This window comes from Schistocerca nitens, chromosome 2, assembly GCF_023898315.1.
Source record: "Schistocerca nitens isolate TAMUIC-IGC-003100 chromosome 2, iqSchNite1.1, whole genome shotgun sequence".
Taxonomy (NCBI): domain Eukaryota; kingdom Metazoa; phylum Arthropoda; class Insecta; order Orthoptera; family Acrididae; genus Schistocerca; species Schistocerca nitens.
In genome coordinates, this window is record NC_064615.1 from 865,904,772 (window position 1) to 865,920,276 (window position 15,505).

A 15,505-nucleotide genomic window follows, 5' to 3' on the forward strand; every position below is an offset into this window, starting at 1 on the left:
ATATTTACATTTTTTCTCTACGTGAAAATACACTGTCTCCCACCAGGGGACAGAGACTTTTTTCACTTTAAGTGGCAATACAATTTTCCTTGGAGCTGTAAAATTCGCAGATCCTTTGAATGGTAAAGGTATTATATACCGGCATAGAACCTCCCGGCACTTTAGGAAACAAGACCCACCAAAAACCAATGTGTTTTGGAAAGATCTTTGATGTGCAGCAGCACACACACTGCACGTTTTCATGTTACGGAAGTTAATTACGAGTTCCACCAATTACAGCCTGGTAACATTCAAAGTACTGAAATTGAGATTGTGATCTGCTTTTGTAAAAGCCCATGACAGCAGATACTGAGAGCATAGGACTTGTGATGTAGTCAGCCAATAACATCACTGTTCAGCAGTGTGAAAACACAAATAGGAAAAGCTGATTGTTTAAATTAATATATGTTCAATATATCTACATGTCAAGCTAAGCTTTCACCAACAATGCTAGTCATCAAAATTTTATTGCTGTTTTTCCTGAGGGTGTGTTTAGACAGGATGCTAAGAGCACAGCTTAAATTGTAGCAGATGAATATTTTTGACAAGCACAATTATAAATTTCACTGCTATGCACCAAACATTTTGTGGGTTACTTGGCTGAATAAATGTTCTGATGAGCACTTTCCATGGAAAAGTCAATTCTGTGCAAAATTGCTCACTAATTCACCCCACACTTTTTTTTAATCATAATTATACTTTTTGCCATCATTATTGCACAATTACCCTGAAGCTTGGCCTTTTTTAATGTGTTACCCTTGAAGATATTTTAAACACACATACGCTGGTAAGTTTTAATAATGGCATAAATGGCTGGTCTTCTTGGCTCGAAATTTTCCTAAGCTGTTGGTCCTCTGAGTTAATTTTTAAATGACAGTCAAATGCTCCACAATTTAAGAAATTAGTTGCACATTCTCACATGTAACATAATTCTTCTTGGACAAAAGGATATTTTCTTTGAAATAATGCTTCTCAAACAACCAATCGCAATAATTTTCCACAATCTGTTATAAATGTAAACAGTTGTGACATCACACTCATCAAAAGCAGTTTGCTGTTATGAAGTAATGAACAGTCTTCATCCTATAGCCATTGACACATTTCGCTGTTGGCAGACACTTGTGCATGCGGTTGTTTTGTTGTAAAAGGCGCATTTTCTTTGCAACTAAAATTTTATTTTGCAGTTATTTTCTTGTTTATGTTTTCTTGCTGCAGTATTATTCTGCAGTAGCGGGCCAAAGTATCAGTTCTTACAAGTCAAAATTACAAAAATGTAACTGGAAACTAATACAATGAAAAATTCCCAGATTTTTCCCAGATGACAAAATTCCCATGTTTTTTCCACATTTTCTGGGCATATACACGCTGCTGTCCCAAGTTTAAGATGCTGTCAATATGTATTCAACGATCTCAATTTCACTGTCTCCGCGATTACTGTCTGGAATAATTTTCACAGCATGAGGAGTATCAAATGCATCACCCAGCCTCACCTCTTATTCTAAAAGGCCCAGAGGCTTGAACTGTCTGCCTCTAGAACAGTGGCAGATCATCTAGGTGCTATAGAACTTCTGGTACTTTGACATAAGTCAAGCAATGAATTACAACAGATTACTGTTCTAGACTTGAATATGATCAGTCCATCAGACATATTTACACCCATCTTGGAAGAAATACTGTGGATGTATGGGAAGTGACTCCACTCAGTGCAGCCTACTTTGCAAGCAGTCTACCAGTGCCACAATCAATGGTGAGATAAGTGTGACTACAATGCAAATGGCTTTACAATACGCTGTCAATGGGAGACAGCAGCAGGGTGCCACATTTGTCAACCCACTCCCTTTCCCACCGACACTACACAGGTCACCGACAACATAAAACTTACAAATTGAACAATTCTCAGCCACTGTTTACAGGAACTATTTGACATAAAAGCTCACATAACTAATGAAAATAAGCATTCATTTTATAAACTGAAAATAGCTTCATTATGTATACAGAGGTGACAAAGGTCATGGAATAGTGATATCCACATATGCAGATGACGGCAGTATCACACAAAGGGAATTGACAGACTTTGAATACAGAATGATATTGGGAGCTAGACGCTAGGGACATTCTATTTCGAAAATTGTTAGGGAGTTAAATATTACACCGATAAAAAGTGTCAAAAGTGTACTGAGAATACAAAAATTCAAGCATCACCTCTCAGCACAGATAATGCATTGGCTGACAGCCTTTACTTAACAACTGAAAGCAGTGGCATTTGCGTACAGTTTGTCAGTGCTAACAGACAAGCAACACTGCTTGAAATAACTATAGAATTCAATGTGGGATGTATGACAAACGTATCTATTAGGACAGTGTAGTGAAATTTGGTTATAATGGGCTATGGCGGCAGACGGCCAATGCAAGTGCCTCTGCTAACAACATGACATGCCTGCAGCGCCTCTCAGGGCTCGTGACCATATTGGTTGGACCCTGGAGGACTGGGAAGCCATGGTCTGGTCACACGAATCCCAATTTCAGTTGGTACGACCTGACAGTAGGGTTTGAATGTGACACTGATCCCATGAAGCTATGGACCCAAGTTGTCAACAAGGCACTGTGCAAGTTGTTGATGGGTCTATAATGGTGTGGGCTGTGTTTACATGGAATGGACTGGGTCCTCTGATCCAACTGTACTGATCACTGACTGGAAATTGTTATGTTGGGTATTTGAGACTGTCTACAGCCATTCACGGACTTCATGTTCTCAAACAATTGTCCAATTTTTGTGGATGACAATGTGATGTGTCAACAGGCCCCAGTTGTTTTTGATTGGTTTGAAGAATATTTCAGGCAGTTTGAGTGAATGATATGGCCACCCAGATTGCCTGAATCCCATTTATGGGGCATATTCTTTCCCAGAAGCAAACTACTGTTGTTGTACAAGATGTCTATGTTCCAATTTCCCCTCTACCAGTGTAGAACAGTGTGCAGAGATTAATGTAAATTCTGTCCATAATCATTTCTTGCATTAGTGTTACTAGCAATCATATCTGCATTACATGTAGTGTCAATTCATTTTGTGGAAAATAAAGACCCCCAAGCATGTCTGCACACTGCTTTGCCAGTGAATCCTGTAGTTGATTTTTGTGTAGTGGGGTAGACAGAACTTCAGTTTGCAGACCTACAAAGGACAGATGCACACAAACACAATCTGGTGGGTAACCTACTTCCCTCGTGCTTTTTCCATCCCCTGCAATGTGGAAACTATTAATTCTAGAGGAAGAGGAATAGGACCTTCTTTTGTAGGAAATTTAATGTGGTTTAATTTTGTACGGTGACACATTTTTGCTAGAAGCCATAGGAGCCACGCTTTTTGAATTATTCAAGTGAAATATACGAAAGGGACCTTAAAATACCCCTCCCCTCAAAATCCCAATGCTCGCACCCCATCGGTCAGGATTTATGGCACATTATTTGTAACACTCCCTCTTACCACTCTACTACGAGAATTTTTCCCCTAAGTTTTCTTCATTGACTGTACTACCTGTCTCCTTACAAGGTAACTCTGCACTCAGCACAGCTAATGTACTCTTGTATTAGGGCTGTTCGCTGTATCCTTGGTGGAACCTATCGTATCATGGATCTAGTGGCTGCTGTGGAAAATTGGTTTGAAATCTTTTTGACGGAGGACATCCCTAGCCATTCACTGACACTTTTTACATACAGTAAGTGCACTAGTGGAAGCTTTTATTCTGGTTGGCCTTGGTTGCCTTTCTTATAATAATATCACCCCCTTTGGTGTGAAAGGTATAGCTCCCCAACTCTTTCTTTTATATTACTAGTATTACTTAAAGGCTCACTGGACCAGCAAATACAATCAGCTGACATAATTGTTAGTTTTGACAAAGTTTCTTCTCACTGATATATCCATAAAGGAGACCATTCACATCCTACATGAGCAGATCCCACCTGGTATCTGTGATTTTGTGCCTTTATCCCCGTGATCAACATACTTCACCTGGTGGGAAAAATACTACAAGTATTTACAAGGAGTGGCAATGGGCTCTCCCATTGCTGGGGATTTCTTCATAGAAGCTTTTGATAAAACACCACCACCTCATGCACCCTATGGCCCCGCTGTTTTCTGTTGTATGTAGATGACACATTCCTTACCTGGTCACACAGAAAAGTGCAGCTGGGAAACATACTTGAGTATTTAATAGCCTGCATAAGAACGTACAGTTCATGTGTGAAACTATAAATAACAGTGTGGTACCATTTTTTGATGCCGAGGTACACAGAACCACCAATGGTTGAACGGGACACATTGTGAATGAATGAGAAACCAACACACTACCAACCAGTATCTGCATGAGGAGAACCACTATCATCCAATTCAGAAGTATTCTGTCCTTCATACACTGACTGACTGTGCCCACCGGATAAGTGTTACTGATAATATAAAAGAAGAATTAAGGTCCACTATACCACATCTTTCACACCAACGGATATGACAACGTTATAAACCACAGCCAACCAGAATAAAACGAGAAGAAAGCAAAGAAGAGAAGCTTCCCCAAGTGCACTTATCAACTGTAAAGAGTGTCATTAAAAGACTACGCAATGTTCTTCACCAATGGGGTTCCAAACCGATTTTCTGCAGAAGCCACATGATAAGTTTCAAGGATGTATTAAATATCTCAATGCTGAAGGAGTATGTGAATTACATGGGGGACACAGGGAGGCCAGTTACCACAAGTGTGGCAGAACAACAATGCTATGTGCCACTAGACTAACACAAAAAAAACAATGATAGCAGAACATCATGGTGACTGTGGAAAATCTATAATATTCTGCCATCACTTCCCTCAATATCTCTCAATTCAGCACACGTGCAGTGACTGAACCATATTACAATGGTCCATTGTGAAATAGTTTAAGAAAACTTTGGCCTTGCATCTGCTTCATCCCATTTTGGTGCTAGCATGTTCACTGAGTGACTAAACAGATGATTCAGAAACATTTAGTGAGTTCCGGCAAGACCAAAACTTCTTAAGAGTTTTTTGTCAGATTGTATGGAAAAACTTTAATTGCAAATTAATTGAATGTCCTGAAGATCTCTCTGCTTTTGTAGTAACTTTCTAATGAAGCCATTGAACCACAGTAGGTCTTTCCCCATCCCACAAAATCTTGCTCAGCACATACTGGTCTAATCCATACTGAATAATACTTTTGGTTTTTATCCATTTGTGCTCTATATTTACATCCTCGGAGTTGAATAGTAGATGTTGAACTACAAGTATTCTGTAATTTGTATCCTGTTACTCGTGCTGAGCAAAAATATTTTCCTGTCTTTCTGCACACTTTTACTACCGGCAGCATTTTGGTTAATTTTTCATTTTGGCCATGACTTTTTATCCTTCACCTTATTTTAAAAAACTAAAGCCAGTATATCCGATAATCCATGAAAAGGCAAAAAAATTGGTTTTAACCTGATAAATACGGTGTGCTCAAATATGATGCACACAGTCCATTTTAATCTTCAGATGCAAATAGAATCTTTATAGGGCCATGTGCATCACTCTTTATGGACACACATATCTGAGGAAGACGTTATTAATGGGAAATAAAAACTCCAACTACCAGTCATATAACTGCTTTAATTATCAAAACAAAAAAACATAATTTTTTACACATTTGTGCATTGGGGGGGGGGGGGGGGTGGGGGGGGGGGGGGGGGGGGGGGGGGGGGGGGGGGGGGGGGGGGGGGGGGGGGGGGGGGGAACAGTCCATTCACATAAAAGTCTTGAGGGCAGATTTGGTATTTCAATGACACCTGCTTGCTATGCTTGATATAGCATGCCTTTGTTCACCTGCTATGGAGAGTTTCTGGTAACGTCAACATCTCACTGCAGTTTCAACCAGTTTGTGATTCCCAATCACTGGTGTCTCCTGAACATCATCAATCCTGAGTAACTCATTTGCAACAGCTTTGTTGAAAGCAATGATACCCATTTTTTGTTTTTTTAATTTGAACATACAAAGCACAAGCATTTACAAACATAGTACTGAATAGCAATTCAAAGGCCACATTGCGGTACCACTTCAGCCACATTGCAGTACCACGTCACTGACTTCCTCAGGCATGAGCCGTAGCTTTTCTTTTGATCTGAAAGATCAATGAAGTTTTTGGCTGCAATGTAATCCACTACTGCATTTGGATTTTTCACTCCTCCTCGTTTTCACTGCCACAAGCTCAGCTTGTGTTCGGCTGTGAAAAAAAATGATGCCCTTGTCATGCCACAGTGTTGTGTTTCCACTACCACAATTTCCCCCTTCTTCAATGGTTTAGTGATAACAGTTTTTGGATTTGCCCCTTTTATTGCGGAGTATTCCCAAAAGAGGAGGTCGTATTTTTAATAGAACATATGCCAAGTTTATAGAAGAGTATAAGTTCTCTACAAAAAGTATCCTTTCAGAATTCAAAAGTGACTCCATTAAATCCACAGTAGTAGCAGTAGTAGTAGTAGTAGTAGTAGTTGTAGTTGTTATGTCTACAGCATTAACTACTTTTCCACAATACACTTTAACATTTAAGTACACCCACCTATTGCAGACACTTTATACAGTTTCATTCCCTATTTCAAACACTTTTCAGGAATGTACTGAAGAAAATCGTAACTGTCCATAAAATGGAACCATTGTTTCATCGATACAAACAACTTCAGCTGGAGTTAAAGCTTTGTGGAATTGTGTGTCCACAAGCTTCCCAATTTTGAACACACCATCATGTTCATCTACATTTCCTTTGTCACAAAAATGTATGCAACAGAGCAACAAATCAAACATATTTTGTGACATAGTAGAAGACATATGGTTTTTGTAAAGCTGATTCCGGCTTGAATAATCCTCCATTCTTGGCTTATGATCAAACCTCATCCACAACAGAAGACCCATAAATTTCCTCAAATCATCAACACTGATATCACCCCATAAAGCCAATCTTGACGATGATAATAATGTTGCTGCAGTTATTCGAATATCTATCTTTTGTTCACCCAAACTGTTTGTTTCCTTCACTATGAAATTGCATGTTTCCTCATCAAGGAAGAAATTGTAAATGTTAGTGAGCCCATCAGTAAAATACACCCCTTCACGTGACAGCTCGCTTCCACTATCTTTGTCAGTGGAAGATGAAACTTTGTTCATCCTATCTGTGGACATTATCATTCGTAACTTGCATGTGTATCCACAAAGTCTTTTTGAAAACAAGCACAATCCAATGTCACGCATGTAAACAAAACCAGTACCAGAGAGGAACATGTACTGGCACTACACCATAATGAGGTAACAACCCCTGTCATCTGGTGTTGCCACTACAAAACCAACATCACAGAACTTTTGTCACTGGCCAGTAGAATGTGGCACCTACTTGCTTTCAACAAAGTTGTGATGTGTATGCAGAACAGGCAAATATTCATGAGCCCTTGAGTGATTGAATATAATGCACATGGTGAAAATGGAAAAAACCAATGTGCATCATATATAATGCACATAGCAGTGGAAGAGTTTACATTTATTACTGATTCTTCTGTTATGTAAATTGAACAATACCATACTTTGTAAGCAAATTAGATGTTACATACATTTGGGCAAGAGCCATGCATCACATTCTCTCATTGTGAACATAAAACTATCCTCCAATTGGCTTTGTGAAGATGTTCATTACCGATCAAAGCGCAGCACAGAAAATCCAGTCTGCCTGTCAGTGCATCTTTCCAAAATTTTCACCAGCACTGTGTACACAGAAAAGTAAACAGAGGACAGCGATGCTAATGTTAAGCATAAAGGCACTGAAATGCATTTCATTCATTCCATTTATAGTTTTGCTGCTCATCAAGGTTTGTGGACTTTTGTTCTGCAATCTTACGTTTATACAAAGCATCATGGCTGTCAACGCCATTAAATGAAACTTTCTGCAATTGCAATTTAAACATATCATAATGCTTTGGTGTATGTTGCATGCATCTACTTAGAAATAATGGAAATGTGACAAGAATGTCACTGTCACAGCTCCAATATTATCCCCAGCCCCTTTTTTTTAACGAAGGTTGTGGTGATACACTGCTCTGTAGCAAGGTCCATGATCACGTTAGTAATCTAGTTGCAAGTTGAGATATCACATCACTTTGCAATGTAACTTCACCTCTATATTGTACACATCAGAATTATATTCATTATTATGGTGTATATGTCTTAAGGTATTATGGCCACTATCATTTCCCAATATAATCCCCATTCCATGAATCTGACAACACCTGCTACCATTCACAGTGCCTAACTGCTCCTCTCTGATTAACTACTTAGGATCACTTACTGACACACTCCCTACCATTCCCACCACATTCCACAGTGAGTGACGCCAATATACACTATGTGATCAAAAATATCTGGACACCTAGCTGAAAATGACTTAAAAGTTTGTGGCATCCTCCATTGGTAATGCTGGAATTCAATATGGTGCTGGCCCGCCCTTAGCCTTAATGACAGATTCCACTCTCGCTGGCATACGTTCAATCAGGTGCTGGAAGGTTTCTGAGGGATTAGCAGCCCATTCTTCACAGCTTCACAGAGGAGAGGTATCGATGTCGGTCGAAAAGGCCTGGCATGAAGTCGGCATTCTAAAACATCGCAGAGGTGTTCTATAGGATTCAAGTCAGGACCCTGTGCACGCCAGTCCATTACAGCGATGTTATTGTCGTGTAACCACTCCACCACAGGCCGTGCATTATGAACAAGTGCTCGATTGTGTTGACAGATGCAATCGCCATCCCCAAATTGCTCTTCAACAGTGGCAAACAAGAAGGTGTTTAAAACATCAAGGTAGGCCTGTGCTGTGATAATTCCACACAAAACAACAAGGGGTGCAAGCCTCCTCCATGAAAAACATGACCACACCAGAACACCACTGCCTCCAAATTTTACTGATGGCACTATGCACACTGGCAGATGACATTCACTGGGCACACCCTGCCATCGGATCGCCACATTGTGTACCGTGATTCATCACTCGACACAATGTTTTTCCACTGTTCAATCGTCCAATGTTTACGCTCCTTACACCAAACGAGGCCTTGTTTGGTATTTACCGGCGTGATGTGTGGTTTATGAGCAGCTGCTCAACTATGAAATCCAAGTTTTCTCACCTCCCGCCTAACAGTCATAGTACTTGCAGTGGATCCTGATGCAGTTTGGAATTTCTGTGTGACGGTTTGGATAGATGTCTGCCTATTACACATTACAACCCTCTCTCTTCAGCTGTTGGCGGTCTCTATCAGTCAACAGACAACGTTAGCCTGAACATTCTTGTGCTGTATGTGTCCCTTCACATTTCCACTTCACCGTCACCTCAGAGATAGGTGAACTAGGAATGTTTAGGAGTGTGGAAAAGCTCACACAGATGTAAGACACAAGTGACACCCAATCACCTGACCACATTCGAAGTTCGTGAGTTCCATGGAGCGCCCCATTCTGCTCTTGGTTGTTGGTTGTTTTGGGGGAAGAGACCAAACAGTGAGGTCATCGGTCTCATCGGATTTGGGATGGAGGCGGAAGGAGGTCGGCCGTGCCCTTTCAAAGGAACCATCCCGACATTTGCCTGGAGCGATTTAGGGACATCACGGAAAACCTAAATCAGGATGGCCGGACGCGGGATTGAACCGTCGTCCTCCCGAATGCAAGTCCAGTGTGCTAGCCACTGCACCACCTTGCTCGGTCCCATTCTGCTCTCTCACGACGACTAATGACCACTGACTTTGCTGATATGGAGTACCTGGCAGTGCATGACAGCACAATGCGTCTAATATGAAAAACATATGGTTTTGGGGGTGTCTGGATATTTTTGTCACATAGTGTAGCTCTGAGAAACCAGTACGAGAACTGCCACCCTTCATGGCAATTATCAAACATAGTAGTCAACGTGCCCGTCTTGAATCAAAATTGTATGAAGAATGGTAACATGAAGCCAAAGAAACTCCTTCAGTCTTAACAGTGATTTGCAGTGAGAGTCATTTATGCACAACATAAAACATAAAAGTGCCACTATTGATTGAAGACTATAGAACAGCACCACAAGATTGTACCAGTAATTAATCCAGACATTCTCACAGCTGGCAGAATGTGAAGTACTTGAGAAAAATGTTCACTTGTGATTTCTGTAAGTAGCTTATCAGATGCTACATCACTACAATAGCGTTACTGAAGAAATAGTGCTACTTTTAATTCAAATAGAAGGGTGTGCATAAAGGGGTGGGGGGAAGGACAAAGTTTAGTTTATAAAGAAAATTTTCTGTTCCTTTTTTCAGGATAATGACAATAAATGGGTCGACAGAAGCGTCCGATCCCACGCGTCGGCTTTGACCCGTGACGTAAGGGTGTTGTCGTGTGTGACGTCATGACGGCGCGCAGTTTGGTTTGAGTGTGGCTGTCTCCAGTTCTGTTTTATCTTATTTTATTTACTTTTCCGATCTGTTCGTTCTATCTCGTGAGATTTTTTTAAAATTTAAAAACACTTATTACTTATTTTAATTATCTGTTTCCTCCAATTGCTGTTTTAGTTTATTATATTTTCTTTCTGATCTGTTCGTTCTATCCTGTGAGATTTTTTTTTTTAAAAGACAAAAAACACTAATCAGCTACTGAAGCATCTTTATCTTCTATGGGTTGCAGAGGTTACGACCCCTGGGGAGGTGGGTGGGTATTGATGCACGGCTGTCTTCACTTACACGTTGTAGCTACGGAAGGCATCTAAGTTTGTTTATATTTAGTTTGCCCCCCCACCCAAAACACCCCATTTCCCGCGCTTGTCCCGTTAGTGTCATTAGGCTTCTTGTGGAAAGTGTGTGTGTTTGTTTTTGTTTCCGCCATATTTGTGACGTCATGGGTCAAAGCAGACGGGCGGGATCGGACGCTTCCGTATTTCCTAATAAATGACAGAAGACTGTTTGGTAAGCAATCACACATGTAAGTGTGGTCCTCTTAAAATATTGGTCTTCACAAGGCACACAGTAAAAACGATAATTTAAAAATTAGCAACATACCTGAACTTCACTATCTGCATCAACGGGTCGAATGAGGAACCAATGATCTTTATTGTGATAGCTATTCAGTTCCTCACGTTTCAGGGCTACCTTCCCCAGCACCTTGTCCTGTTTCAGATGACGGTCCCGGTCATAAACATACACTGACAGATAGCGAAATTTTCTTGGTACTTCAAATTGAAACTCCTCACCAAAGAAGGGGCTGTTAAAACAAGATTTTCTTACTGTGCATAAAATAACTGATACTGTTACAGAAAAAAAGAACAATAACTTTTGACATTTACTTTGATGAAAGAGCAATTTCTCAGTTGGCAGTTTCATTCTTGCAACAAAGTGATAAATTAACATCTTTACATCAAAATTAGCTTAACTGAAATACTATTCTAGCACCACCTGAACTTTGAATGAAATACAGGCAATATGATAAAGTTTGAATCAACAGCAAAATATATTTTAACAGTAGCTACACTAGTCAATATGACCAGAGTTATGAAAATCTTTAATGCTATTCACAGTTAATATTATTCCAGTCATATAATATTTTATGCACTTCTTTTCCCACCATTAGTAACAGAAATATGTTTGTGTTCACATCCATTGAGGTACATAACAACAACATACTGCAGCACAAACAATTATTAATATCTCACCGTCATCAAGCAACATAATACATTTACATAGCCAGTTATGTCAAATTTTTCATCATGAGATGACATGGGCAATATATGCTATGCTTTGTTTTCTTTTGCAAAAGCTGAATATGAAATCCAGTAAAGACCAGCACAAATTAATTTAAACTCCAACAGTAAAAAATGATCAAATAATTGAAATAGTGCTTTTGGAAACATCCATCAGATATAGGTAGCAACAGAGACATTTACTCTTAATATAGCACTTGTCTTCTAGCATAAGATTAGTGTTAAAATACTTACTTTAGAGTTCGTTCGATAGTAGTAGTGCGGAAAATTTCTTCCTGATCAAGTGTCAATGTGCAGTACACATCACGTTGACCAACTGAACCATGACTACGACACTGGAGATTTTTTGCTTCACCTAGCAGGAATGTGATGGAGTAGATAAGATCAAATAGTATTTAGATTGAAAAAAAAAGCTTTAAAACTGAAATAACATTCACTTTCAGTACATCTGTGCACAACTATTTACACACGCTAATTTTTAGTACAGTAATGTTTACCTAGTGGAGATAATCAAAGAATACAATTTATGAGTATCATTTGCCCAAACTGTTTGGTAACTAACAGATTCTCATATATATGACATTTGTCAACACGACTGAGTCACAACTGGAAAAAGACTTCCAGCCCTAATGCACATTAATTATAGGAATGAGATGCAATTAAATACTTGTGGTTTAATCAAACCAGAGGAGTATACAGTATCATTTGTGACTGACAACTGCTACTATTCAATAAAGGACTTGTTGAGCAAACATTATAAATGAGGCCTGTAAACATTAAAATTTCCTTCCATTGTTTATTTTGATTTGAACAGACGTTCTTACGCAGACAATCAACTTAACACACTTGTTAATTCAGAGCCAAATAAACAAAAGAAATAAGATATTCCTGATAACTAAACTGTATGTTCCATGTTAACAATAAGAAATTCAGATGCTAAGCAACAAATGTGCAATGAACTAATCGTAGTTAGTGAAAAACATTCGAAAAAATGACAATGCACATAATATCTTAACAAAAGTCTAACAAAAGTCTTCTCTCTCCAAGTCCTCAGTTTTCTTATAGAGAACGTTATGGTAAACGATCACACTGTTTACACATCTCAGACCCCCCCACTCTCCTAACCAAGAAGTCAAATTATATAGACGATTCTTATACTTGTGATGTGGCAAACATTAAAATTTCCTTCCATTATTTATTTTGATTTGGATTTTTGTCATCTCATAGATTAGAACCTGAAACCTGACTCTTTACAAAGCAGAAATATCAGAAATACGGATATGGTATCTTTTTTAAAGCATGCTTTACACTCCAATTGATAATTCATAACTAATATAAAATGTTATACAACAGCACAGTCAACAAGTTCCCAGAACAGATACCATCAATTCAAAATGCTGCTGCAGCAGTAAGTATAAGCCTAGTAACATTACTAGTGATTACTCATTTTTTGCTACATTTCATTCATCGTCGAAAGGAAGCAAGGTGTTCATTCAGTAATTTCCTGGGAATCCAATAGTCAATCAACACTTATGAATGGACGGCATTTATCATCACTCTCATAATGTCCCAATTGTAAAAAGTTAACCATTATCTTGTACAAGGTCTGGCTCTAGGATCTTAATTTTATCATTAATACAGTTTATGAAATAACGTGATATTATGTTATGTATGACTTCCTGATAAAGAGATTTTGACTACTGAAGTACTCGTATGAATGGACGGGTACAGTAGTAGCTTGTCTACACACCGTAGCTAACACAGCTAACCAAGCGAAATCGAAGCTGATAATTATTGAAAGCCTTCGTTATATAAGGATCTATTTCTAAACGTTACTGCGTTCTGATTCACAACTTCAGAAAATAATTTACATGCTTATGTTTATCTTATTCGCACCACCTGTTCAAATATCATGTTGACAAACATTAATGAAACGTATAACCGTTTACCGAAGCACACACCTCACAGACTGGACAAGGAAGACAGAACTTCATGCTTTAAACTTCAAAGTATTGAATAAAGATACTCTTAACAGTTTAAATAACTTACCGATTTTTATTTTTAAACGCTCTTCAACCCGTACTTCATGTCTCACGTCCGCCATGTTGCTCCATCCCGAATGACAAACGCGAGCGACGGAACGAGTGAATGGCGTGTGCTGTTGGGTCATGGGATGAGTTGCGGGGAGGAGGGAGAGTACTCATAACCCCTCGGAGGTAGGCTACTTCCTGCATGTCGCAACTTCCCTTCACCACAATTTTACGTATATGGTCGGAAACAGATTTGGTGGAGGGAGAGCAGGGCAGGGGGCCGGAGAGATAAAGAAGGGGACGGGCAAGCAGATCGGGCGTCTTGCTTACACTGGATTTCCGCTGTTGATAAGACGCCTTGGGATTATTCTGTGTCAAGAAAGGAGCTATTCTTTGAACATGTACCTGTAAATATTTACCAGCGACGGCAGTTACTCTGTGAGAATGATTTATCTGAATCTTATCTACTGCGTTAGGTTTTATGAATGAGACTCCTCTTTCACTGCTAGTAATGTGCTTTGTTAATGTCTGAACAGTAATATACATTACAATCCTTTATTTTACAGAGTGCGCGACTGAAAATTATACTAAACTGGTTACCAACATTGTCTCAGGTGTCTGGTCAGTAACTTTGTGCCAGAAGATAAAAAATATATATAATTGATTGGACGAATTATTTTTTTTTTAAGTCACACAGGACATCCACCTGACACATAATCCGTCTCTTTAGCTATCAAAGACGATTTCGTAAAGCGCAATTGACATTTCTATAAGAGACATATTGCCACTTTCCTTGCGGTTTTTTCCTGTCCCCTTTAGTAACTTTACTAAGATACCGGCACAAAACATGCTTCGTAAAGAAGATGCGGAACCGCTACTTGCGTTTGGCAGATGTTTATGTCCAGCTTCTGCAACGTGAATGAATTCAGAAGCGTGACAGCTACCTCTCCTAGCTCCCCTCCTCTTCCCTCACCACATCTCTCGCGCCAGCGCGCGCACACTCTCGCTCTCTCTCTCTCTCTCTCCTCTCTCTCACACACAGAGAGAGAGAGAGAGAGAGAAGATGTACACGTGAAGAGAAAATACTCTCTGTAAGAGAAGAAAAAACATAATTAAGGTAAAGTGGTCTAAGACACAGCGGCGGCCTATACTGACAAGAGCCTTGTCACACTATCTGCTGTTTTTACCTACCGAAGGCTAAACGCATTAAAATTTCTCTTACTTTTCATTTCGGAACAGGCTGTAATATCAAATATGTTGCAGTCCTCATCGCTCGATACAGATGACATATTTCACAAAAAACGAGCAAGAAAATTCGACACCGTAGAATCATTATTATTCAGTTTCTATTTAATCAAACACTAGTCATTGTTTGGAAAGAAATAGCCGGGAAATTTTACCAGTATAGACTATACAACAAAATACTTAGCCCCTTCATAATACCAACTGCAAAAATGTTCTGATAGTTGGAAACATATATGAAGAATTATGGTGACAAGGTTATATAGAACATGTTATATGTAACAGTACATGAAGAATCATACAGATTAAGTATCAGGACCGCATTTCTGCACAGGCTATGCAGGTCTAGGAGCCCTCACCACAAAAATCTATAACAAAGATGTCTTCGTTTTAATACTGATCCGCGGGA

At 39.3% G+C, this 15,505-nt stretch overlaps 1 protein-coding gene across 1 annotated transcript in view; it reads right to left on the reverse strand.

Moving 5' to 3' along the window:
• Positions 1 to 14,017, reverse strand: part of LOC126237142 (GTPase-activating protein) — a 157,415-nt gene extending 143,398 nt beyond the window's left edge. The window contains exons 1-3 of the mRNA XM_049946973.1: positions 13,874 to 14,017; positions 12,059 to 12,179; positions 11,127 to 11,328 (exon numbers count right to left, since the gene is read on the reverse strand). Of these exons, the coding sequence (XP_049802930.1) occupies positions 11,127 to 11,328; positions 12,059 to 12,179; positions 13,874 to 13,994 (444 nt within the window). The 5' untranslated portion in view covers positions 13,995 to 14,017. The remainder of the gene's footprint in view (positions 1 to 11,126; positions 11,329 to 12,058; positions 12,180 to 13,873) is intronic.
• Positions 14,018 to 15,505: the final 1,488 nt, after the last annotated feature.